A 25,599-nucleotide genomic window follows, 5' to 3' on the forward strand; every position below is an offset into this window, starting at 1 on the left:
TATGGTCCAGGGCCCGGTTCCCCAAGGGGAGGTAGAGCAGTCCTACTACGGTCCAGGGCCCGGTTCCCCAAGGGGAGGTAGACCAGTCCTACTACGGTCCAGGGCCCGGTTCCCCAAGGGGAGGTAGACCAGTCCTACTATGGTCCAGGGCCCGGTTCCCCAAGGGGAGGTAGAGCAGTCCTACTACGGTCCAGGGCCCGGTTCTCCAAGGGGAGGTAGACCAGTCCTACTATGGTCCAGGGCCCGGTTCCCCAAGGGGAGGTAGACCAGTCCTACTATGGTCCAGGGCCTGGTTCCCCAAGGGGAGGTAGACCAGTCCTACTACGGTCCAGGGCCCGGTTCCCCAAGGGGAGGTAGACCAGTCCTACTATGGTTCAGGGCCCGGTTCCCCAAGGGGAGGTAGACCAGCCAATAACTTTGGAACGAAGTTAACAACAAATATAAAGTTGCCAATGTCATTGCAATTGAACAAGCACGGGATAAAACAGAGAAGACTGCATTAAAAACCATCAACCACAAGTTGATAATATCTCTCTAGGAGCTGATCTGTAGTCAGTATTGTGGAATAATGCTCATATTAAGGTAAGATTTGAATGGAGAAAGCTGATCCTAGAGCAGCGCTGCCATACTTTCAATCCTATCAGTATCGACACATGCTGCTATAACGCACTTAGTAAACATTATGTTTTGTTGTTTTTGGAAACGTACGCTACATCTTCGGTCGTCATGGGAATAATGCATTGTTTAAACACCCGTAAGCCTAAATTCCATCACTGTCAGGAAACCGGACCCTGATTTGTTCGGAAGACAAGACTATAAACTTGTCTTACACAAATGATTTCTGTCTGGGAGGGTTGAACTATAACACTATCTTACATAGATAATAGATAATGTCTGTCTGGGAGGGTTGGACGATAACACTGTCTTACATAGATAATATATAATGTCTGTCTGGGAGGGTTGGACGATAACACTGTCTTACATAAATAATGTCTGTCTGGGAGGGTTGGACTATAACATTGTCTTACATAAATAATGTCTGTCTGGGAGGGTTGGACTATAACATTGTCTTACATAAATAATGTCTGTCTGGGAGGGTTGGACTATAACACTGTCTTACATAGATAATATATAATGTCTGTCTGGGAGGGTTGAACTATAACACTGTCTTACATAGATAATAGATAATGTCTGTCTGGGAGGGTTGGACTATAACACTGTCTTACATAGATAATGTCTGTCTGGGAGGGTTGGACTATAACACTGTCTTACATAGATAATAGATAATGTCTGTCTGGGAGGGTTGGACTATAACACTGTCTTACATAGATAATGTCTGTCTGGGAGGGTTGGACTATAACATTGTCTTACATAAATAATGTCTGTCTGGGAGGGTTGGACTATAACACTGTCTTACATAGATAATAGATAATGTCTGTCTGGGAGGGTTGGACTATAACATTGTCTTACATAAATAATGTCTGTCTGGGAGGGTTGGACTATAACATTGTCTTACATAAATAATGTCTGTCTGGGAGGGTTGGACTATAACACTGTCTTACATAGATAATATATAATGTCTGTCTGGGAGGGTTGAACTATAACACTGTCTTACATAGATAATAGATAATGTCTGTCTGGGAGGGTTGGACTATAACACTGTCTTACATAGATAATGTCTGTCTGGGAGGGTTGGACTATAACACTGTCTTACATAGATAATATATAATGTCTGTCTGGGAGGGTTGGACTATAACACTGTCTTACATAAATAATGTCTGTCTGGGAGGGTTGGACTATAACACTGTCTTACATAGATAATATATAATGTCTGTCTGGGAGGGTTGAACTATAACACTGTCTTACATAGATAATAGATAATGTCTGTCTGGGAGGGTTGGACTATAACACTGTCTTACATAGATAATGTCTGTTTGGGAGGGTTGGACTATAACACTGTCTTACATAGATAATGTCTGTCTGGGAGGGTTGGACTATAACACTGTCTTACATAGATAATAGATAATGTCTGTCTGGGAGGGTTGGACTATAACACTGTCTTACATAGATAATGTCTGTCTGGGAGGGTTGGACTATAACACTGTCTTACATAGATAATAGATAATGTCTGTCTGGGAGGGTTGGACTATAACACTGTCTTACATAGATAATGTCTGTCTGGGAGGGTTGGACTATAACACTGTCTTACATAGATAATGTCTGTCTGGGAGGGTTGGACTATAACACTGTCTTACATAGATAATGTCTGTCTGGGAGGGTTGGACTATAACACTGTCTTACATAGATAATAGATAATGTCTGTCTGGAAGGGTTGGACTATAACAGTATATTACATAGATAATGTCTGTCTGGGAGGGTTAGACTATAACAGTATCTTACATAGATAATGTCTGTCTGGGAGGGTTGGACTATAACAGTATCTTACATAGATAATGTCTGTCTGGGAGGGTTGGACTATAACACTGTCTTACATAGATAATGTCTGTCTGGGAGGGTTGGACTATAACAGTATCTTACATAGATAATGTCTATCTATGAGGGTTGGACTATAACACTGTCTTACATAAATAATGTCTGTCTGGGAGGGTTGGACTATAACAGTATCTTACATAGATAATGTCTGTCTGGGAGGGTTGGACTATAACACTGTCTTACATAGATAATGTCTGTCTGGGAGGGTTGGACTATAACACTGTCTTACATAGATAATGTCTGTCTGGGAGGGTTGGACTATAACAGTATCTTACATAGATAATGTCTGTCTGGGAGGGTTGGACTATAACACTGTCTTACATAGATAATGTCTGTCTGGGAGGGTTGGACTATAACAGTATCTTACATAGATGCAGTCCTTCTGGTAGCGCAGGTAAAGGTTGTACATGATGGCAGCTTCATGTAGTTCTGCCAGAGTAGACATGTCCTCTACTCCATTAATACTGGTGGGGTGCATAGGAAACACCTTGTCTCTGCTCAGCTCCCCCTGCTGCAGGTACATCACCTGAAACACAGAGACACGACAGGTAGTTAGTTGTACTGCAGCAGGTACATCACCTGAAACACAGAGACACAGCAGGTGTAGTAGGACACCTCACAACAGGTGTAGTAGGCCTTCAGGACACCTCACATCAGGTGTAGTAGGCCTTCAGGACACCCCACAACAGGTGTAGTAGGCCTTCAGGAAACCTCACATAAGGTGTAGTAGGCCTTCAGGACACCTCACAACATGTGTAGTAGGCCTTCAGGACACCTCACAACAGGTGTAGTAGGACACCTCACAGCAGGTGTAGTAGGCCTTCAGGAAACCTCACATCAGGTGTAGTAGGCCTTCAGGACACCCCACAACAGGTGTAGTAGGCCTTCAGGACACCTCACAACAGGTGTAGTAGGCCTTCAGGACACCTCACAGCAGGTGTAGTAGGAAACCTCACATCAGGTGTAGTAGACCTTCAGGACACCTCACAACATGTGTAGTAGGCCTTCAGGACACCTCACAACAGGTGTAGTAGGACACCTCACAGCAGGTGTAGTAGGCCTTCAGGAAACCTCACATCAGGTGTAGTAGGCCTTCAGGACACCCCACAACAGGTGTAGTAGGCCTTCAGGACACCTCACAACAGGTGTAGTAGGCCTTCAGGACACCTCACAGCAGGTGTAGTAGGACACCTCACAACAGGTGTAGTAGGCCTTCAGGAAACCTCACATCAGGTGTAGTAGGCCTTCAGGACACCCCACAACAGGTGTAGTAGGCCTTCAGGACACCTCACAACAGGTGTTTTAGGACACCTCACAGCAGGTGTAGTAGGCCTTCAGGACAAGTCACAGCAGGTGTAGTAGACCTTCAGGACACCTCACAACAGGTGTAGTAGGACACCTAACATCAGGTGTAGTAGGCCTTCAGGACACCTCACAGCAGGTGTAGTAGGCCTTCAGGACAAGTCACAGCAGGTGTAGTAGACCTTCAGGACACCCCACAGCAGGTGTAATAGGCCTTCAGGAAACCTCACAGCAGGTGTAGTAGGACACCTCACAACAGGTGTAGTAGGCCTTCAGGACACCTCACAGCAGGTGTAGTAGGACACCTCACCACAGGTGTAGTAGGCCTTCAGGACACCTCACAACAGGTGTAGTAGGCCTTCAGGACACCTCATAACAGGTGTCGTAGGCCTTCAGGACACCTCACATCAGGTGTAGTAGACAATCAGGACACCTCACAGCAGGTGTAGTAGGCCTTCGGGACACCTCACAACAGGTGTTTTAGGACACCTCACAGCAGGTGTAGTAGGCCTTCAGGACAAGTCACAGCAGGTGTAGTAGACCTTCAGGACACCTCACAACAGGTGTAGTAGACCTTCAGGACACCTCACAACAGGTGTAGTAGACCTTCAGGACACCTCACAACAGGTGTAGTAGACCTTCAGGACACCTCACAACAGGTGTAGTAGACCTTCAGGACACCTCACAACAGGTGTAGTAGGCCTTCAGGACACCTCGCAGCAGGTGTAGTAGGCCTTCAGGACACCTCACAACAGGTGTAGTAGACCTTCAGGACAAGTCACAGCAGGTGTAGTAGGCCTTCAGGACACCTCACAACAGGTGTAGTAGACCTTCAGGACAAGTCACAGCAGGTGTAGTAGGCCTTCAGGACACCTCACAACAGGTGTAGTAGACCTTCAGGACAAGTCACAGCAGGTGTAGTAGGCCTTCAGGACACCTCACAACAGGTGTAGTAGACCTTCAGGACAAGTCACAGCAGGTGTAGTAGGCCTTCAGGACAAGTCACAGCAGGTGTAGTAGACCTTCAGGACACCTCACAACAGGTGTAGTAGACCTTCAGGACACCTCACAACAGGTGTAGTAGACCTTCAGGACACCTCACAGCAGGCTCAGTATTGTGAAAACCCCTTTAGAGGCCATAGCTATAGCTTCTGGAGTCAGGAGGACACAGGGCAGGTTCAGAGTGATGTAGTTGGCACCATGCCAGGACCTCATGGGTGATGTAGCTGGCACCATGCCAGGACCTCATGGGTGATGTAGCTGCACCATACCAGGATCTCATGGCGATACTAATCGTCTACACCTCTGTGGAGAGCATGAGGAATATACATGCCAAAGGCCCAACTGAGGTGCCCATGCTTCTCCTTCAAACAAACAACACACCTGCCTGCAACCATCCACCATGTCATGCACAATAGTCCTTCCACTTTGGATACACCCAGCGCTAGGTTACAGTGGACAGAGCTAGGCTGGTTACAGTGGACAGAGCTAGGCTGGTTACAGTGGACAGAGCTAGGTTACAGTGGACAGAGCTAGGCTGGTTACAGTGGACAGAGCTAGGCTGGTTACAGTGGACAGAGATAGGCTGGTTACAGTGGACAGAGCTAGGCTGGTTACAGTGGACAGAGCTAGGTTACAGTGAACAGAGCTAGGCTGGTTACAGTGGACAGAGCTAGGTTACAGTGGACAGAGCTAGGTTACAGTGGACAGAGCTAGGTTACAGTGGACAGAGCTAGGTTACAGTGGACAGAGCTAGGCTGGTTACAGTGGACAGAGCTAGGCTGTTTACAGTGGACAGAGCTAGGCTGTTTACAGTGGACAGAGCTAGGCTGGTTACAGTGGACAGAGCTAGGTTACAGTGAACAGAGCTAGGTTACAGTGGACAGAGCTAGGTTACAGTGGACAGAGCTAGGTTACAGTGGACAGAGCTAGGCTGGTTACAGTGGACAGAGCTAGGCTGGTTACAGTGGACAGAGCTAGGTTACAGTGGACAGAGCTAGGCTGGTTACAGTGGACAGAGCTAGGCTGGTTACAGTGGACAGAGATAGGCTGGTTACAGTGGACAGAGCTAGGCTGGTTACAGTGGACAGAGCTAGGTTACAGTGAACAGAGCTAGGCTGGTTACAGTGGACAGAGCTAGGTTACAGTGGACAGAGCTAGGTTACAGTGGACAGAGCTAGGTTACAGTGGACAGAGCTAGGTTACAGTGGACAGAGCTAGGCTGGTTACAGTGGACAGAGCTAGGCTGTTTACAGTGGACAGAGCTAGGCTGTTTACAGTGGACAGAGCTAGGCTGGTTACAGTGGACAGAGCTAGGTTACAGTGAACAGAGCTAGGTTACAGTGGACAGAGCTAGGTTACAGTGGACAGAGCTAGGCTGGTTACAGTGGACAGAGCTAGGCTGGTTACAGTGGACAGAGCTAGGCTGGTTACAGTGGACAGAACTAGGTTACAGTGGACAGAGCTAGGTTACAGTGGACAGAGCTAGACTGGTTACAGTGGACAGAGCTAGGTTACCGTGGACAGAGCTAGACTGGTTACAGTGGACAGAGCTAGGTTACAGTGGACAGAGCTAGACTGGTTACAGTAGACAGAGCTAGGTTACAGTGGACAGAGCTAGACTGGTTACAGTAGACAGAGCTAACTTACAGTGGACAGAGCTAGGTTACAGTGGACAGAGCTAGGCTGGTTACAGTGGACAGAGCTAGACTGGTTACAGTGGACAGAGCTAGACTGGTTACAGTGGACAGAGCTAGGTTACAGTGAACAGAGCTAGGCTGGTTACAGTGGACAGAGCTAGGTTACAGTGGACAGAGCTAGACTGGTTACAGTGGACAGAGCTAGACTAGTTACAGTAGACAGAGCTAGGTTACCGTGGACAGAGCTAGACTGGTTACAGTGGACAGAGCTAGGCTGGTTACAGTAGACAGAGCTAGGTTACAGTGGACAGAGCTAGGCTGGTTACAGTGGACAGAGCTAGGCTGGTTACAGTGGACAGAGCTAGGTTACAGTGAACAGAGCTAGGCTGGTTACAGTGGACAGAGCTAGGCTGGTTACAGTGGACAGAGCTAGGTTACAGTGGACAGAGCTAGGTTACAGTGGACAGAGCTAGGCTGGTTACAGTAGACAGAGCTAGGTTACAGTGGACAGAGCGAGGCTGGTTACAGTGGACAGAGCTAGGCTGTTACAGTGGACAGAGCTAGACTGGTTAAAGTGGACAGAGCTAGGCTGGTTACAGTGGACAGAGCTAGACTGGTTACAGTGGACAGAGCTAGGCTGGTTACAGTAGACAGAGCCAGGCTGGTTACAGTGGACAGAGCTAGGTTACAGTGGACAGAGCTAGGGTACAGTGGACAGAGCTAGGCTGGTTACAGTGGACAGAGCTAGGTTACAGTGGACAGAGCTAGGCTGGTTACAGTGGACAGAGCCAGACTGGTTACAGTGGACAGACCTAGGCTGGTTACATTGGACAGAGCTAGGCTGGTTACAGTAGACAGAGCTAGGCTGGTTACAGTGGACAGAGCTAGGCTGGTTACAGTGGACAGAGCTAGGTTACAGTGGACAGAGCTAGACTGGTTACAGTGAACAGAGCTAGGCTGGTTACAGTGGACAGAGCTAGGTTACAGTGGACAGAGCTAGAGTGGTTACAGTAGACAGAGCTAGACTGGTTACAGTGGACAGAGCTAGGTTACAGTGGACAGAGCTAGGCTGGTTACAGTGGACAGAGCTAGGTTACAGTGGACAGAGCTAGACTGGTTACAGTGGACAGAGCTAGGTTACAGTGGACAGAGCTAGACTGGTTACAGTGGACAGAGCTAGACTGGTTGCAGTAGACAGAGCTAGGTTACAGTGGACAGAGGTAGACTGGTTACAGTAGACAGAGCTAACTTACAGTGGACAGAGCTAGGTTACAGTGGACAGAGCTAGGCTGGTTACAGTGGACAGAGCTAGACTGGTTACAGTGGACAGAGCTAGACTGGTTACAGTGGACAGAGCTAGGTTACAGTGAACAGAGCTAGGCTGGTTACAGTGGACAGAGCTAGGTTACAGTGGACAGAGCTAGACTGGTTACAGTGGACAGAGCTAGACTAGTTACAGTAGACAGAGCTAGGTTACAGTGGACAGAGCTAGACTGGTTACAGTGGACAGAGCTAGGCTGGTTACAGTAGACAGAGCTAGGTTACAGTGGACAGAGCTAGGCTGGTTACAGTGGACAGAGCTAGGCTGGTTACAGTGGACAGAGCTAGGTTACAGAGAACAGAGCTAGGCTGGTTACAGTGGACAGAGCTAGGCTGGTTACAGTGGACAGAGCTAGGTTACAGTGGACAGAGCTAGGTTACAGTGGACAGAGCTAGGCTGGTTACAGTAGACAGAGCTGGGTTACAGTGGACAGAGCTAGGCTGGTTACAGTGGACAGAGCTAGACTGGTTACAGTAGACAGAGCTAGACTGGTTACAGTAGATAGAGCTAGGTTACAGTAGACAGAGCTAGGTTACAGTGGACAGAGCTAGGTTACAGTGGACAGAGCTAGGTTACAGTGGACAGAGCTAGGCTGGGTACAGTGGACAGAGCTAGACTGGTTACAGTGGACAGAGCTAGGCTGGTTACAGTGGACAGAGCTAGGATGTTACAGTGGACAGAGCTAGACTGGTTACAGTAGACAGAGCTAGGTTACAGTGGACAGAGCTAGGCTGGTTACAGTGGACAGAACTAGGTTACAGTGGACAGAGCTAGGTTACAGTGGACAGAGCTAGACTGGTTACAGTGGACAGAGCTAGGTTACAGTGGACAGAGCTAGACTGGTTACAGTGGACAGAGCTAGGTTACAGTGGACAGAGCTAGGTTACAGTGGACAGAGCTAGGCTGGTTACAGTGGACAGAGCTAGACTGGTTACAGTGGACAGAGCTAGACTGGTTACAGTGGACAGAGCTAGACTGATTACAGTGGACAGAGCTAGGCTGGTTACAGTGGACAGAGCTAGGTTACAGTGGACAGAGCTAGACTGGTTACAGTGGACAGAGCTAGGCTGGTTACAGTGGACAGAGCTAGACTGGTTACAGTGGACAGAGCTAGGTTACAGTGAACAGAGCTAGGCTGGTTACAGTGGACAGAGCTAGGCTGGTTACAGTGGAGAGAGCTAGGTTACAGTGGACAGAGCTAGGTTACAGTGGACAGAGCTAGGTTACAGTGGACAGAGCTAGGCTGGTTACAGTAGACAGAGCTAGGTTACAGTGGACAGAGCTAGGCTGGTTACAGTGGACAGAGCTAGGCTGTTACAGTGGACAGAGCTAGACTGGTTAAAGTGGACAGAGCTAGGCTGGTTACAGTGGACAGACCTAGGTTACACTGGACAGAGCTAGGCTGGTTACAGTAGACAGAGCTAGGCTGGTTACAGTGGACAGAGCTAGGCTAGTTACAGTGGACAGAGCTAGACTGGTTACAGTGGACAGAGCTAGGCTGGTTACAGTAGACAGAGCTAGGCTGGTTACAGTGGACAGAGATAGGTTACAGTGGACAGAGCTATGGTACAGTGGACAGAGCTAGGCTGGTTACAGTGGACAGAGCTAGGTTACAGTGGACAGAGCTAGGCTGGTTACAGTGGACAGAGCCAGACTGGTTACAGTGGACAGACCTAGGCTGGTTACATTGGACAGAGCTAGGCTGGTTACAGTAGACAGAGCTAGGCTGGTTACAGTGGACAGAGCTAGGCTGGTTACAGTGGACAGAGCTAGGCTGGTTACAGTGGACAGAGCTAGGTTACAGTGGACAGAGCTAGACTGGTTACAGTGGACAGAGCTAGGCTGGTTACAGTGGACAGAGCTAGGTTACAGTGGACAGAGCTAGACTGGTTACAGTGGACAGAGCTAGGTTACAGTGGACAGAGCTAGGCTGGTTACAGTGGACAGAGCTAGGTTACAGTGGACAGAGCTAGACTGGTTACAGTGGACAGAGCTAGGTTACAGTGGACAGAGCTAGGCTGGTTACAGTATACAGAGCTAGGCTGGTTACAGTAGACAGAGCTAGGTTAGAGTGGACAGAGCAAGGCTGGTTACAGTGGACAGAGCTAGGCTGGTTACAGTGGACAGAGCTAGACATGTTAAAGTGGACAGAGCTAGGTTACAGTGGACAGAGCTAGGTTACAGTGGACAGAGCTAGACTGGTTACAGTGGACAGAGCTAGGCTGGTTACAGTGGACAGAGCTAGGCTGGTTACAGTGGACAGAGCTAGGCTGGTTACAGTGGACAGAGCTAGACTGGTTACAGTGGACAGAGCTAGACTGGTTACATCTGACAGAGCTACGCTGGTTACAGTAGACAGAGCTAGGTTACAGTGGACAGAGCTAGACTGGTTACAGTAGACAGAGCTAGACTGGTTACAGTAGACAGAGCTAGGTTACAGTAGACAGAGCTAGGTTACATTGGACAGAGCTAGGTTACAGTGGACAGAGCTAGGTTACAGTGGACAGAGCTAGGCTGGGTACAGTGGACAGAGCTAGACTGGTTACAGTGGACAGAGCTAGGCTGGTTACAGTGGACAGAGCTAGGATGTTACAGTGGACAGAGCTAGACTGGTTACAGTAGACAGAGCTATGTTAGAGTGGACAGAGCAAGGCTGGTTACAGTGGACAGAGCTAGGCTGGTTACAGTGGACAGAGCTAGACATGTTAAAGTGGACAGAGCTAGGTTACAGTGGACAGAGCTAGGTTACAGTGGACAGAGCTAGACTGGTTACAGTGGACAGAGCTAGGCTGGTTACAGTGGACAGAGCTAGGCTGGTTACAGTGGACAGAGCTAGGCTGGTTACAGTGGACAGAGCTAGACTGGTTACAGTGGACAGAACTAGGTTACAGTGGACAGAGCTAGGTTACAGTGGACAGAGCTAGACTGGTTACAGTGGACAGAGCTAGGTTACCGTGGACAGAGCTAGACTGGTTACAGTGGACAGAGCTAGGTTACAGTGGACAGAGCTAGACTGGTTACAGTAGACAGAGCTAGGTTACAGTGGACAGAGCTAGACTGGTTACAGTAGACAGAGCTAACTTACAGTGGACAGAGCTAGGTTACAGTGGACAGAGCTAGGCTGGTTACAGTGGACAGAGCTAGACTGGTTACAGTGGACAGAGCTAGACTGGTTACAGTGGACAGAGCTAGGTTACAGTGAACAGAGCTAGGCTGGTTACAGTGGACAGAGCTAGGTTACAGTGGACAGAGCTAGACTGGTTACAGTGGACAGAGCTAGACTAGTTACAGTAGACAGAGCTAGGTTACCGTGGACAGAGCTAGACTGGTTACAGTGGACAGAGCTAGGCTGGTTACAGTAGACAGAGCTAGGTTACAGTGGACAGAGCTAGGCTGGTTACAGTGGACAGAGCTAGGCTGGTTACAGTGGACAGAGCTAGGTTACAGTGAACAGAGCTAGGCTGGTTACAGTGGACAGAGCTAGGCTGGTTACAGTGGACAGAGCTAGGTTACAGTGGACAGAGCTAGGTTACAGTGGACAGAGCTAGGCTGGTTACAGTAGACAGAGCTAGGTTACAGTGGACAGAGCGAGGCTGGTTACAGTGGACAGAGCTAGGCTGTTACAGTGGACAGAGCTAGACTGGTTAAAGTGGACAGAGCTAGGCTGGTTACAGTGGACAGAGCTAGACTGGTTACAGTGGACAGAGCTAGGCTGGTTACAGTAGACAGAGCCAGGCTGGTTACAGTGGACAGAGCTAGGTTACAGTGGACAGAGCTAGGGTACAGTGGACAGAGCTAGGCTGGTTACAGTGGACAGAGCTAGGTTACAGTGGACAGAGCTAGGCTGGTTACAGTGGACAGAGCCAGACTGGTTACAGTGGACAGACCTAGGCTGGTTACATTGGACAGAGCTAGGCTGGTTACAGTAGACAGAGCTAGGCTGGTTACAGTGGACAGAGCTAGGCTGGTTACAGTGGACAGAGCTAGGTTACAGTGGACAGAGCTAGACTGGTTACAGTGAACAGAGCTAGGCTGGTTACAGTGGACAGAGCTAGGTTACAGTGGACAGAGCTAGACTGGTTACAGTAGACAGAGCTAGACTGGTTACAGTGGACAGAGCTAGGTTACAGTGGACAGAGCTAGGCTGGTTACAGTGGACAGAGCTAGGTTACAGTGGACAGAGCTAGACTGGTTACAGTGGACAGAGCTAGGTTACAGTGGACAGAGCTAGACTGGTTACAGTGGACAGAGCTAGACTGGTTGCAGTAGACAGAGCTAGGTTACAGTGGACAGAGGTAGACTGGTTACAGTAGACAGAGCTAACTTACAGTGGACAGAGCTAGGTTACAGTGGACAGAGCTAGGCTGGTTACAGTGGACAGAGCTAGACTGGTTACAGTGGACAGAGCTAGACTGGTTACAGTGGACAGAGCTAGGTTACAGTGAACAGAGCTAGGCTGGTTACAGTGGACAGAGCTAGGTTACAGTGGACAGAGCTAGACTGGTTACAGTGGACAGAGCTAGACTAGTTACAGTAGACAGAGCTAGGTTACAGTGGACAGAGCTAGACTGGTTACAGTGGACAGAGCTAGGCTGGTTACAGTAGACAGAGCTAGGTTACAGTGGACAGAGCTAGGCTGGTTACAGTGGACAGAGCTAGGCTGGTTACAGTGGACAGAGCTAGGTTACAGTGAACAGAGCTAGGCTGGTTACAGTGGACAGAGCTAGGCTGGTTACAGTGGACAGAGCTAGGTTACAGTGGACAGAGCTAGGTTACAGTGGACAGAGCTAGGCTGGTTACAGTAGACAGAGCTGGGTTACAGTGGACAGAGCTAGGCTGGTTACAGTGGACAGAGCTAGACTGGTTACAGTAGACAGAGCTAGACTGGTTACAGTAGATAGAGCTAGGTTACAGTAGACAGAGCTAGGTTACAGTGGACAGAGCTAGGTTACAGTGGACAGAGCTAGGTTACAGTGGACAGAGCTAGGCTGGGTACAGTGGACAGAGCTAGACTGGTTACAGTGGACAGAGCTAGGCTGGTTACAGTGGACAGAGCTAGGATGTTACAGTGGACAGAGCTAGACTGGTTACAGTAGACAGAGCTAGGTTACAGTGGACAGAGCTAGGCTGGTTACAGTGGACAGAACTAGGTTACAGTGGACAGAGCTAGGTTACAGTGGACAGAGCTAGACTGGTTACAGTGGACAGAGCTAGGTTACAGTGGACAGAGCTAGACTGGTTACAGTGGACAGAGCTAGGTTACAGTGGACAGAGCTAGGTTACAGTGGACAGAGCTAGGCTGGTTACAGTGGACAGAGCTAGACTGGTTACAGTGGACAGAGCTAGGCTGGTTACAGTGGACAGAGCTAGACTGGTTACAGTGGACAGAGCTAGGTTACAGTGGACAGAGCTAGACTGGTTACAGTGGACAGAGCTAGGTTACAGTGGACAGAGCTAGGTTACAGTGGACAGAGCTAGACTGGTTACAGTGGACAGAGCTAGGTTACAGTGGACAGAGCTAGACTGGTTACAGTGGACAGAGCTAGGCTGGTTACAGTGGACAGAGCTAGACTGGTTACAGTGGACAGAGCTAGACTGGTTACAGTGGACAGAGCTAGGCTGGTTACAGTGGACAGTGCTAGACTGGTTACAGTGGACAGAGCTAGGTTACAGTGGACAGAGCTAGGTTACAGTGGACAGAGCTAGACTGGTTACAGTGGACAGAGCTAGGCTGGTTACAGTGGACAGAGCTAGGCTGGTTACAGTGGACAGAGCTAGGCTGGTTACAGTGGACAGAGCTAGACTGGTTACAGTGGACAGAGCTAGACTGGTTACAGTGGACAGAGCTAGGCTGGTTACAGTGGACAGTGCTAGACTGGTTACAGTGGACAGAGCTAGGTTACAGTGGACAGAGCTAGGTTACAGTGGACAGAGCTAGGCTGGTTACAGTGGACAGAGCTAGACTGGTTACAGTGGACAGAGCTAGACTGGTTACAGTGGACAGTGCAATCGAGGAACTCAACAAGATTCGTCATTTCCGGTCACGACTTGCAGACTTGTTTTTGAGTTGCTGTGCGTTTTGTTGCCAACCTGTTTTGCTACCTGACAAATTTACGGTTTTTACTTTTTAATTACCGTTTATATTTTTGTTTTTTCCTACTCAACTTTTTCACTCCGGACGCTTTATCTGGACACGGTTCGTCAGGACCTCCAACAGCCGAAGCTAAGTAGTAACATTAACATGATGCCTTCTAATTGCAGTCGCTGTACTCGCCTTACGGCGAGGATAGCTGTGCTACAAGCCCAGCTTCAGACGCAATCGCTAGGCAAGGGTAATTTCAGTGTAGGAAAGGATGAAACAGCGTCTGTGCCACCAGTAAGTACAGATAGTAGTATAAATCCCCTGGCACAGTCCCCGCAGCCGGACAACTTTCTCACGGTTTCTGGAAGGAAATGCTGTAGGAACGCTCAACCGGTGTCGCTCATTCAGCCGACAGAAACTTTCAACCGGTTTTCCCCATTAAGCAGCGAGTCGGAGTCAGAGGCCGAGTCTTCTCTGGTCTCTACTCCTCCCGCTACGGGGTCTGAGACGCCGAAGCTTCCCACCATTAGCTCTGACAAATTGAAAACCCTAGTCATTGGCGACTCCATTACCCGCAGTATTAGACTTGAGAATCATCCAGCGATCATACACTGTTTACCGGGGGGCAGGGCTACCGACGTTAAGGCTAATCTGAAGATGGTGCTGGCTAAAGCTAAAACTGGCGAGTGTAGAGAGTATAGAGATATTGTTATCCACGTCGGCACCAACGATGTTAGGATGAAACAGTCAGAGATCACCAAGCGCAACATAGCTTCTGCGTGTAAATCAGCTAGAAAGATGTGTCGGCATCGAGTAATTGTCTCTGGCCCCCTCCCAGTTAGGGGGAGTGATGAGCTCTACAGCAGAGTCTCACAACTCAATCGCTGGTTGAAAACTGTTTTCTGCCCCTCCCAAAAGATAGAATTTGTAGATAATTGGCCCTCTTTCTGGGACTCACCCACAAACAGGACCAAGCCTGACCTGCTGAGGAGTGACGGACTCCATCCTAGCTGGAGGGGTGCTCTCATTTTATCTACCAACATAGACAGGGCTCTAACTCCTCTAGCTCCACAATGAAATAGGATGCAGGCCAGGCAGCAGGCTGTTAGCCAGCCTGCCAGCATAGTGGAGTCTGCCACTAGCACAGTCAGTGTAGTCAGCTCAGCTATCACCATTGAGACCGTGTCTGTGCCTCGACCTAGGTTGGGCAAAACTAAACATGGCGGTGTTCGCTTTAGCAATCTCACTAGGATAAAGACCACCTCCATTCCTGTCATTATTGAAAGAGATCATGATACCTCACATCTCAAAATAGGGCTACTTAATGTTAGATCCCTTACTTCAAAGGCAATTATAGTCAATGAACTAATCACTGATCATAATCTTGATGTGATTGGCCTGACTGAAACATGGCTTAAGCCTGATGAATTTACTGTGTTAAATGAGGCCTCACCTCCTGGCTACACTAGTGACCATATCCCCCGTGCATCCCGCAAAGGCGGAGGTGTTGCTAACATTTACGATAGCAAATTTCAATTTACAAAAAAAAAAATGACGTTTTCGTCTTTTGAGCTTCTAGTCATGAAATCTATGCAGCCTACTCAATCACTTTTTATAGCTACTGTTTACAGGCCTCCTGGGCCATATACAGCGTTCCTCACTGAGTTCCCTGAATTCCTATCGGACCTTGTAGTCATAGCGGATAATATTCTAATCTTTGGTGACTTTAATATTCACATGGAAAAGTCCACAGACCCACTCCAAAAGGCTTTCGGAGCCATCATCGACTCAGTGGGTTTTGTCCAACATGTCTCTGGACCCACTCACTGTCACAGTCATACGCTGGACCTAGTTTTGTCCCATGGAATAAATGTTGTGGATCTTAATGTTTTTCCTCATAATCCTGGACTATCGGACCACCATTTTATTATGTTTGCAATTGCAACAAATAATCTGCTCAGACCCCAACCAAGGATCATCAAAAGTCGTGCTATAAATTCACAGACAACACAAAGATTCCTTGATGTCCTTCCAGATTCCCTCTGTCTACCCAAGGACGCCAGAGGACAAAAATCAGTTAACCACCTAACTGAGGAACTCAACTTAACCTTGCGCAATACCCTAGATGCAGTTGCACCCCTAAAAACTAAAAACATTTCTCATAAGAAACTAGCTCCCTGGTACACAGAAAATACCCGAGCTCTGAAGCAAGCTTCCAGAAAATTGGAACGGAAATGGCGACACACCAAACTGGAAGTCTTCCGACTAGCTTGGAAAGACAGTACTGTGCAGTACCGAAGAGCCCTTACTGCTGCTCGATCATCCTATTTTTCTAACTTAATTGAGGAAAATAAGAACAATCCGAAATTCCTTTTTGATACTGTCGCAAAGCTAACTAAAAAGCAGCATTCCCCAAGAGAGGATGACTTTCACTTTAGCAGTGATAAATTCATGAACTTCTTTGAGGAAAAGATTATGATTATTAGAAAGCAAATTACGGACTCTTCCTTAAATCTGCGTATTCCTTCAAAGCTCAGTTGTCCTGAGTCTGCACAACTCTGCCAGGACCTAGGATCAAGAGAGACACTCAAGTGTTTTAGTACTATATCTCTTGACACAATGATGAAAATAATCATGGCCTCTAAACCTTCAAGCTGCATACTGGACCCTATTCCAACTAAACTACTGAAAGAGCTGCTTCCTGTGCTTGGCCCTCCTATGTTGAACATAATAAACGGCTCTCTATCCACCGGATGTGTACCAAACTCACTAAAAGTGGCAGTAATAAAGCCTCTCTTGAAAAAGCCAAACCTTGACCCAGAAAATATAAAAAACTATCGGCCTATATCGAATCTTCCATTCCTCTCAAAAATTTTAGAAAAGGCTGTTGCGCAACAACTCACTGCCTTCCTGAAGACAAACAATGTATACGAAATGCTTCAGTCTGGTTTTAGACCCCATCATAGCACTGAGACGGCACTTGTGAAGGTGGTAAATGACATTTTAATGGCATCGGACCGAGGCTCTGCATCTGTCCTCGTGCTCCTAGACCTTAGTGCTGCTTTTGATACCATCGATCACCACATTCTTTTGGAGAGATTGGAAACCCAAATTGGTCTACACGGACAAGTTCTGGCCTGGTTTAGATCTTATCTGTCGGAAAGATATCAGTTTGTCTCTGTGAATGGTCTGTCCTCTGACAAATCAACTGTAACTTTCGGTGTTCCTCAAGGTTCCGTTTTAGGACCACTATTGTTTTCACTATATATTTTACCTCTTGGGGATGTTATTCGAAAACATAATGTTAACTTTCACTGCTATGCGGATGACACACAGCTGTACATTTCAATTAAACATGGTGAAGCCCCAAAATTGCCCTTGCTAGAAGAATGTGTTTCAGACATAAGGAAGTGGATGGCTGCAAACTTTCTACTTTTAAACTCGGACAAAACAGAGATGCTTGTTCTAGGTCCCAAGAAACAAAGAGATCTTCTGTTGAATCTGACAATTAATCTTAATGGTTGTACAGTCGTCTCAAATAAAACTGTGAAGGACCTCGGCGTTACTCTGGACCCTGATCTCTCTTTTGAAGAACATATCAAGACCATTTCAAGGACAGCTTTTTTCCATCTACGTAACATTGCAAAAATCAGGAACTTTCTGTCCAAAAATGATGCAGAAAAATTTATCCATGCTTTTGTCACTTCCAGGTTAGACTACTGCAATGCTCTACTCTCCGGCTACCCGGATAAAGCACTAAATAAACTTCAGTTAGTGCTAAATACGGCTGCTAGAATCCTGACTAGAACCAAAAAATTTGATCATATTACTCCAGTGCTAGCCTCTCTACACTGGCTTCCTGTCAAAGCAAGGGCTGATTTCAAGGTTTTACTGCTAACCTACAAAGCATTACATGGGCTTGCTCCTATCTATCTCTGTGATTTGGTCCTGCCGTACATACCTACACGTACGCTACGGTCACAAGACGCAGGCCTCCTAATTGTCCCTAGAATTTTTAAGCAAACAGCTGGAGGCAGGGCTTTCTCCTATAGAGCTCCGTTTTTATGGAACGGTCTGCCTACCCATGTCAGAGACGCAAACTCGGTCTCAACCTTTAAGTCTCTACTGAAGACTCATCTCTTCAGTGGGTCATATGATTGAGTGTAGTCTGGCCCAGGAGTGGGAGGGTGAACGGAAAGGCTCTGGAGCAACGAACCACCCTTGCTGTCTCTGCCTGGCCGGTTCCCCTCTTTCCACTGGGATTCTCTGCCTCTAACCCTATTACAGGGGCTGAGTCACTGGCTTTACTGGGGCTCTCTCATGCCGTCCCTGGAGGGGGTGCGTCACCTGAGTGGGTTGAGTCACTGATGTGGTCATCCTGTCTGGGTTGGCGCCCCCCCCCCCCCTTAAGTTGTGCCGTGGCGGAGGTCTTTGTGGGCTATACTCAGCCTTGTCTCAGGATGGTATGTTGGTGGTTGAAGATATCCCTCTAGTGGTGTGGGGGCTGTGCTTTGGCAAAGTGGGTGGGGTTATATCCTTCCTGTTTGGCCCTGTCCGGGGGTGTCCTCGGAGTGGGCCACAGTGTCTCCTGACCCCTCCTGTCTCAGCCTCCAGTATTTATGCTGCAGTAGTTTATGTGTCGGGGGGCTAGGGTCAGTTTGTTATATCTGGAGTACTTCTCCTGTCCTATTCGGTGTCCTGTGTGAATCTAAGTGTGCGTTCTCTAATTCTCTCCTCTCTTTCTCTCTCTCGGAGGACCTGAGCCCTAGGACCATGCCCCAGGACTACCTGACATGATGACTCCTTGCTGTCCCCAGTCCACCTGGCTGTGCTGCTGCTCCAGTTTCAACTGTTCTGCCTTATTATTATTCAACCATGCTGATCATTTATGAACATTTGAACATCTTGGCCATGTTCTGTTATAATCTCCACCCGGCACAGCCAGAAGAGGACTGGCCATCCCACATATGCTCTCTCTAATTCTCTCTTTCTTTCTCTCTCTCGGAGGACCTGAGCCCTAGGACCATGCCCCAGGAATACCTGACATGATGACTCTTTGCTGTCCCCAGTCCACCTGACTGTGCTGCTGCTCCAGTTTCAACTATTCTGCCTTATTATTATTCGACCATGCTGGTCATTTATGAACATTTGAACATCTTGACCATGTTTTGTTATAATCTCCACCCGGCACAGCCAGAAGAGGACTGGCCACCCCACATAGCCTGGTTCCTCTCTAGGTTTCTTCCTAGGTTTTGGCCTTTCTAGGGAGTTTTTCCTAGCCACCGTGCTTCTTCACCTGCATTGCTTGCTGTTTGGGGTTTTAGGCTGGGTTTCTGTACAGCACTTTGAGATATCAGCTGATGTACGAAGGGCTATATAAAATAAATTTGATTGATTGATTGATTGACAGAGCTAGACTGGTTACATCTGACAGAGCTACGCTGGTTACAGTAGACAGAGCTAGGTTACAGTGGACAGAGCTAGACTGGTTACAGTAGACAGAGCTAGACTGGTTACAGTGGACAGAGCTAGACTGGTTACAGTGGACAGAGCTAGACTGGTTACAGTGGACAGAGCTAGGCTGGTTACAGTGGACAGAGCTAGACTGGTTACAGTGGACAGAGCTAGGCTGGTTACAGTGGACAGTGCTAGACTGGTTACAGTGGACAGAGCTAGGTTACAGTGGACAGAGCTAGGCTGGTTACAGTGGACAGAGCTAGACTGGTTACAGTGGACAGTGCTAGACTGGTTACAGTGGACAGAGATAGGTTACAGTGGACAGTGCTAGACTGGTTACAGTAGACAGAGCTAGGTTACAGTGGACAGAGCTAGGCTGCCAGGATGGTTCTGGTTACAGTGGAAAGGCAATCTACTGTAGACGGAGCCTGTCATATTACTGAAACCTTCATGTGATTCCTGCTCAGGATTATTGAGATAGAGAGAGACAAAGCACAACCCCCGATGACCTCACAACATTCTGACATTCTTAGAGCATATGATGTCAGAGGACTATCTGCATACAGGCTCCACCTACAGATGTCGGATCTTAATCTGAGCCAGTTTGCTACATCAGGAAAATAATCTTGCAGCAACAAGAAATTATTATGTGGATTATAATTTTCTGGACATTTTTCTAAAGGTTGATACATTTTTCTTCAGGGAAAAAGTGGAATTAAAAAACGTAATAAGCCCTTTTAAACCTCAAATATACTACTGCATCTGGGTGATCAAATGAAGATCTTAGATCATCTGTATGTTTCTGAGGCCAAACCACATCATTCAGTCTGCCTGACATGGATATGTGTGATCTGTTATCCAAGTACTTCTGTCATAACAGCTGGATTTGAGTGCATGTTCAGAGATGTTGTAAGAAAGAGAACGCCTTGCTGTGGTTCCACCCTGTCACGCTGGGACTGAAAAATGGTTAGGATTAGTTAACATGCTAAGGCCTAAAGGAGTAATGGTTAGCTAACAGGCCTACAGGAGTTATGGTTAGCTAACACGCTACAGGGCTAACAGGCCTACAGGAGTTATGGTTAGCTAACACACTACAGGGCTAACAGCCCTAAAGGAGTTATGGTTAGCTAACACGCTACAGGGCTAACAGGCCTACAGGAGTTATGGTTAGCTAACACGCTACAGGGCTAACAGCCCTAAAGGAGTTATGGTTAGCTAACACGCTACAGGGCTAACAGCCCTAAAGGAGTTATGGTTAGCTAACACGCTACAGGGCTAACAGGCCTAAAGGAGTTATGGTTAGCTAACACGCTACAGGGCTAACAGGCCTAAAGGAGTTATGGTTAGCTAACACGCTAACAGGGCTAACAGGCCTACAGGAGTTATGGCTAGCTAACACACTACAGGGCTAACAGCCCTAAAGGAGTTATGGCTAGCTAACACGCTACAGGGCTAATAGGCCTAAAGGAGTTATGGTTAGCTAACACACTACAGGGCTAACAGGCCGAAAGGAGTTATGGTTAGCTAATACGCTACAGGGCTAATAGGCCTAAAGGAGTGAGGCATAGCTAACATGCTACAGGGCTAATAGGCCTAAAGGAGTAAGGCTTAGCTAACACGCTACAGGGCTAATAGGCCTAAAGGAGTTAAGGTTAGCTAACACGCTGCAGAGCTAACAGGCCTAAAGGAGTTAAGGTTAGCTAATACGCTACAGAGCTAACAGGCCAACCTCCAGCCCTGACCTTTAACCCCAGAGATCAGTGTTAACTGTAATAGATTCACACCTCTAACATCTATAACCCTAACCCTCACCCTGTGGCCTGTTAGCCTGTGAGCTAACCCTACTATAATTCACACTAACTCACATCTATAACCCTAACCTTCACCCTGTAGCCTGTTAGCCTGTGAGCTAACCCTACTCTAATTCACACTAACTCAGATCTATAACCCTAACCTTCACCCTGTCAGTCTGTAAACTAACCCTAATTCACATCTATATTTTGATCTCTGTTGACCACCAGGCCATTAGGTAAAACCCCTGACAGGGAGAAATGTGCATATGTTCATATCCACTCTCAGGATCCTCTGGGCTGTAACTTGGTATCTCCCAGGATGCACAAGGAAAACAGGAAGAGGAAGACTCACAGAGAGAAAGAAGGAAGTCCCAGCAGCCAATGCACGAAGCCGACGCAATCTCTGGAATAGAATAGATTAACCGTTCTATTGTCACTAATTAACATGGGTCTGATCAGCGGCTCCCCCTGTCGTCTCCATGGAAACATGCCTAGAGGTGTACATGTGAGTAGAGTTGGATGGCAGCCAAGAGGGAGCTGAGGTTCACAACGAGTCCCCCTGGGACAGTACAAAGAGAACAGTATTAGGTCTGCCCTAGAAAAAAATATTTTCTGACCTCAATAACACTTCCTGCAGGTTAAATAAAACAGCAGCGAAGCTGTTACAGTAGAACCAACAGGGATTAACAGTATGCTAGACTACAGTAGTGATGAACAGTAGACTAGATTACAGTAGTGATGAACAGTACGCTAGACTACAGTAGTGACGAACAGTAGACTAGATTATAGCAGTGATGAACAGTACGCTAGATTACAGTAGTGACGAACAGTACGCTAGATTACAGTAGTGACGAACAGTAGACTAGATTACAGTAGTGATGAACAGTACGCTAGATTACAGTAGTGATGAACAGTACGCTAGATTACAGTAGTGACAAACAGTAGACTAGATTACAGCAGTGATGAACAGTATGCTAGATTACAGTAGTGACGAACAGTACGCTAGATTACAGTAGTGACGAACAGTACGCTAGTCTATAGTAGTGACGAACAGTAGACTAGATTACAGCAGTGATGAACAGTACGCTAGATTACAGTAGTGACGAACAGTAGACTAGACTACAGTAGTGACGAACAGCACGCTAGATTACAGTAGTGACAAACAGTAGACTAGATTACAATAGTGATGAACAGTACTCTAGATTACAGTAGTGACAAACAGTAGACTAGATTACAGTAGTGATGAACAGTAGACTAGATTACAGTAGTGATGAACAGTACGCTAGATTACAGTAGTGATGAACAGTAGACTAGATTATAGTAGTGATGAACAGTACGCTAGATTACAGTAGTGATGAACAGTACGCTAGATTACAGTAGTGATGAACAGTACGCTAGACTACAGTAGTGACGAACAGTACGTTAGATTACAGTAGAAGCCACACTAGGGCCCTCTGGGAAATACAGTAGTTAAACAGCTGTAATCTCTGGAGCAGATTCGTGGAGCAGGAGAGAATCTCCAATAAATCCTGTCTCTGAGGCATTACTGTGGTGCTCATCATATCCCAGTATTACTGTAGTACTCATCATATCCCAGTATCCCATTATTACTGTGGTACTCACCATATCGCAGTATTACTGTAGTACTCATCATATCCCAGTATTACTGTAGTACTCATCATATCCCAGTATTACTGTAGTACTCATCATATCCCAGTATGACTGTAGTACTCATTATATCCCAGTATTACTGCAGTACTCATCATATCCCAGTATTACTGTAGTACTCATCATATCCCAGTATTACTGCAGTACTCATCATATCCCAGTATTACTGTAGTACTCATCATATCCCAGTATGACTGTAGTACTCATTATATCCCAGTATTACTGCAGTACTCATCATATCCCAGTATTACTGTAGTACTCATTATATCCCAGTATTACTGTAGTACTCATCATATCCCAGTATGACTGTAGTACTCATTATATCCCAGTATTACTGTAGTACTCATCATATCCCAGTATTACTGCAGTACTCATCATATCCCAGTATGACTGTAGTACTCATTATATCCCAGTATTACTGCAGTACTCATCATATCCCAGTATTACTGTAGTACTCATCATATCCCAGTATTACTGTGGTACTCATCTTGACCAGCCCTAGCTGAACGACTCTTTTTACTGGCTCGAGAGTCATAATTTGTTTTTTCAGAGTGTTTTTAATCATTTGTTTGACCTGCTGACCGCAATGAATTCTACAGCAGGACTAATACGAGCTCCTCTGTCTCAGTGACTCCACATGCTCCCCGCTCCACCAACTGTCTATAATGAATTCTACAGCAGGACTAATACGAGCTCCTCTGTCTCCGTGACTCCACATGCTCCCGCTCCACCAACTGTCTATAATGAATTCTACAGCAGGACTAATACGAGCTCCTCTGTCTCAGTGACTCCACATGCTCCCGCTCCACCAACTGTCTATAATGAATTCTACAGCAGGACTAATACGAGCTCCTCTGTCTCAGTGACTCCACATGCTCCCGCTCCACCAACTGTCTATAATGAATTCTACAGCAGGACTAATACGAGCTCCTCTGTCTCCGTGACTCCACATGCTCCCGCTCCACCAACTGTCTATAATGAATTCTACAGCAGGACTAATACGAGCTCCTCTGTCTCAGTGACTCCACATGCTCCCGCTCCACCAACTGTCTATAATGAATTCTACAGCAGGACTAATACGAGCTCCTCTGTCTCAGTGACTCCACATGCTCCCGCTCCACCAACTGTCTATAATGAATTCTACAGCAGGACTAATACGAGCTCCTCTGTCTCAGTGACTCCACATGCTCCCCGCTCCACCAACTGTCTATAATGAATTCTACAGCAGGACTAATACGAGCTCCTCTGTCTCCGTGACTCCACATGCTCCCGCTCCACCAACTGTCTATAATGAATTCTACAGCAGGACTAATACGAGCTCCTCTGTCTCCGTGACTCCACATGCTCCCCGCTCCACCAACTGTCTATAATGAATTCTACAGCAGGACTAATACGAGCTCCTCTGTCTCCGTGACTCCACATGCTCCCCGCTCCACCAACTGTCTATAATGAATTCTACAGCAGGACTAATACGAGCTCCTCTGTCTCAGTGACTCCACATGCTCCCGCTCCACCAACTGTCTATAATGAATTCTACAGCAGGACTAATACGAGCTCCTCTGTCTCCGTGACTCCACATGCTCCCGCTCCACCAACTGTCTATAATGAATTCTACAGCAGGACTAATACGAGTTCCTCTGTCTCAGTGACTCCACATGCTCCCGCTCCACCAACTGTCTATAATGAATTCTACAGCAGGACTAATACGAGCTCCTCTGTCTCAGTGACTCCACATGCTCCCGCTCCACCAACTGTCTATAATGAATTCTACAGCAGGACTAATACGAGCTCCTCTGTCTCAGTGACTCCACATGCTCCCGCTCCACCAACTGTCTATAATGAATTCTACAGCAGGACTAATACGAGCTCCTCTGTCTCAGTGACTCCACATGCTCCCGCTCCACCAACTGTCTATAATGAATTCTACAGCAGGACTAATACGAGCTCCTCTGTCTCCGTGACTCCACATGCTCCCGCTCCACCAACTGTCTATAATGAATTCTACAGCAGGACTAATACGAGCTCCTCTGTCTCCGTGACTCCACATGCTCCCGCTCCACCAACTGTCTATAATGAATTCTACAGCAGGACTAATACGAGCTCCTCTGTCTCAGTGACTCCACATGCTCCCGCTCCACCAACTGTCTATAATGAATTCTACAGCAGGACTAATACGAGCTCCTCTGTCTCAGTGACTCCACATGCTCCCGCTCCACCAACTGTCTATAATGAATTCTACAGCAGGACTAATACGAGCTCCTCTGTCTCCGTGACTCCACATGCTCCCGCTCCACCAACTGTCTATAATGAATTCTACAGCAGGACTAATACGAGCTCCTCTGTCTCAGTGACTCCACATGCTCCCGCTCCACCAACTGTCTATAATGAATTCTACAGCAGGACTAATACGAACTCCTCTGTCTCAGTGACTCCACATGCTCCCGCTCCACCAACTGTCTATAATGAATTCTACAGCAGGACTAATACGAGCTCCTCTGTCTCAGTGACTCCACATGCTCCCCGCTCCACCAACTGTCTATAATGAATTCTACAGCAGGACTAATACGAGCTCCTCTGTCTCCGTGACTCCACATGCTCCCGCTCCACCAACTGTCTATAATGAATTCTACAGCAGGACTAATACGAGCTCCTCTGTCTCCGTGACTCCACATGCTCCCCGCTCCACCAACTGTCTATAATGAATTCTACAGCAGGACTAATACGAGCTCCTCTGTCTCCGTGACTCCACATGCTCCCCGCTCCACCAACTGTCTATAATGAATTCTACAGCAGGACTAATACGAGCTCCTCTGTCTCAGTGACTCCACATGCTCCCGCTCCACC

The 25,599-nt window shown here is 47.4% G+C and overlaps 1 protein-coding gene across 1 annotated transcript in view; it reads right to left on the minus strand.

Moving 5' to 3' along the window:
- LOC110516739 (unconventional myosin-X) overlaps nucleotides 1-25,599 on the minus strand; it is a 254,271-nt gene that overhangs the window by 138,144 nt on the left and 90,528 nt on the right. Inside the window, exon 3 of the mRNA XM_090230756.1 lies at nucleotides 2,861-3,019. Coding sequence (XP_090086882.1) covers nucleotides 2,861-3,019 — 159 coding nt within the window. The remainder of the gene's footprint in view (nucleotides 1-2,860; nucleotides 3,020-25,599) is intronic.

This window comes from Oncorhynchus mykiss, chromosome 3 (assembly GCF_057628025.1).
Source record: "Oncorhynchus mykiss isolate SJ-2025 chromosome 3, ASM5762802v1, whole genome shotgun sequence".
In the NCBI taxonomy this organism is placed as follows: Eukaryota; Metazoa; Chordata; class Actinopteri; order Salmoniformes; family Salmonidae; genus Oncorhynchus; species Oncorhynchus mykiss.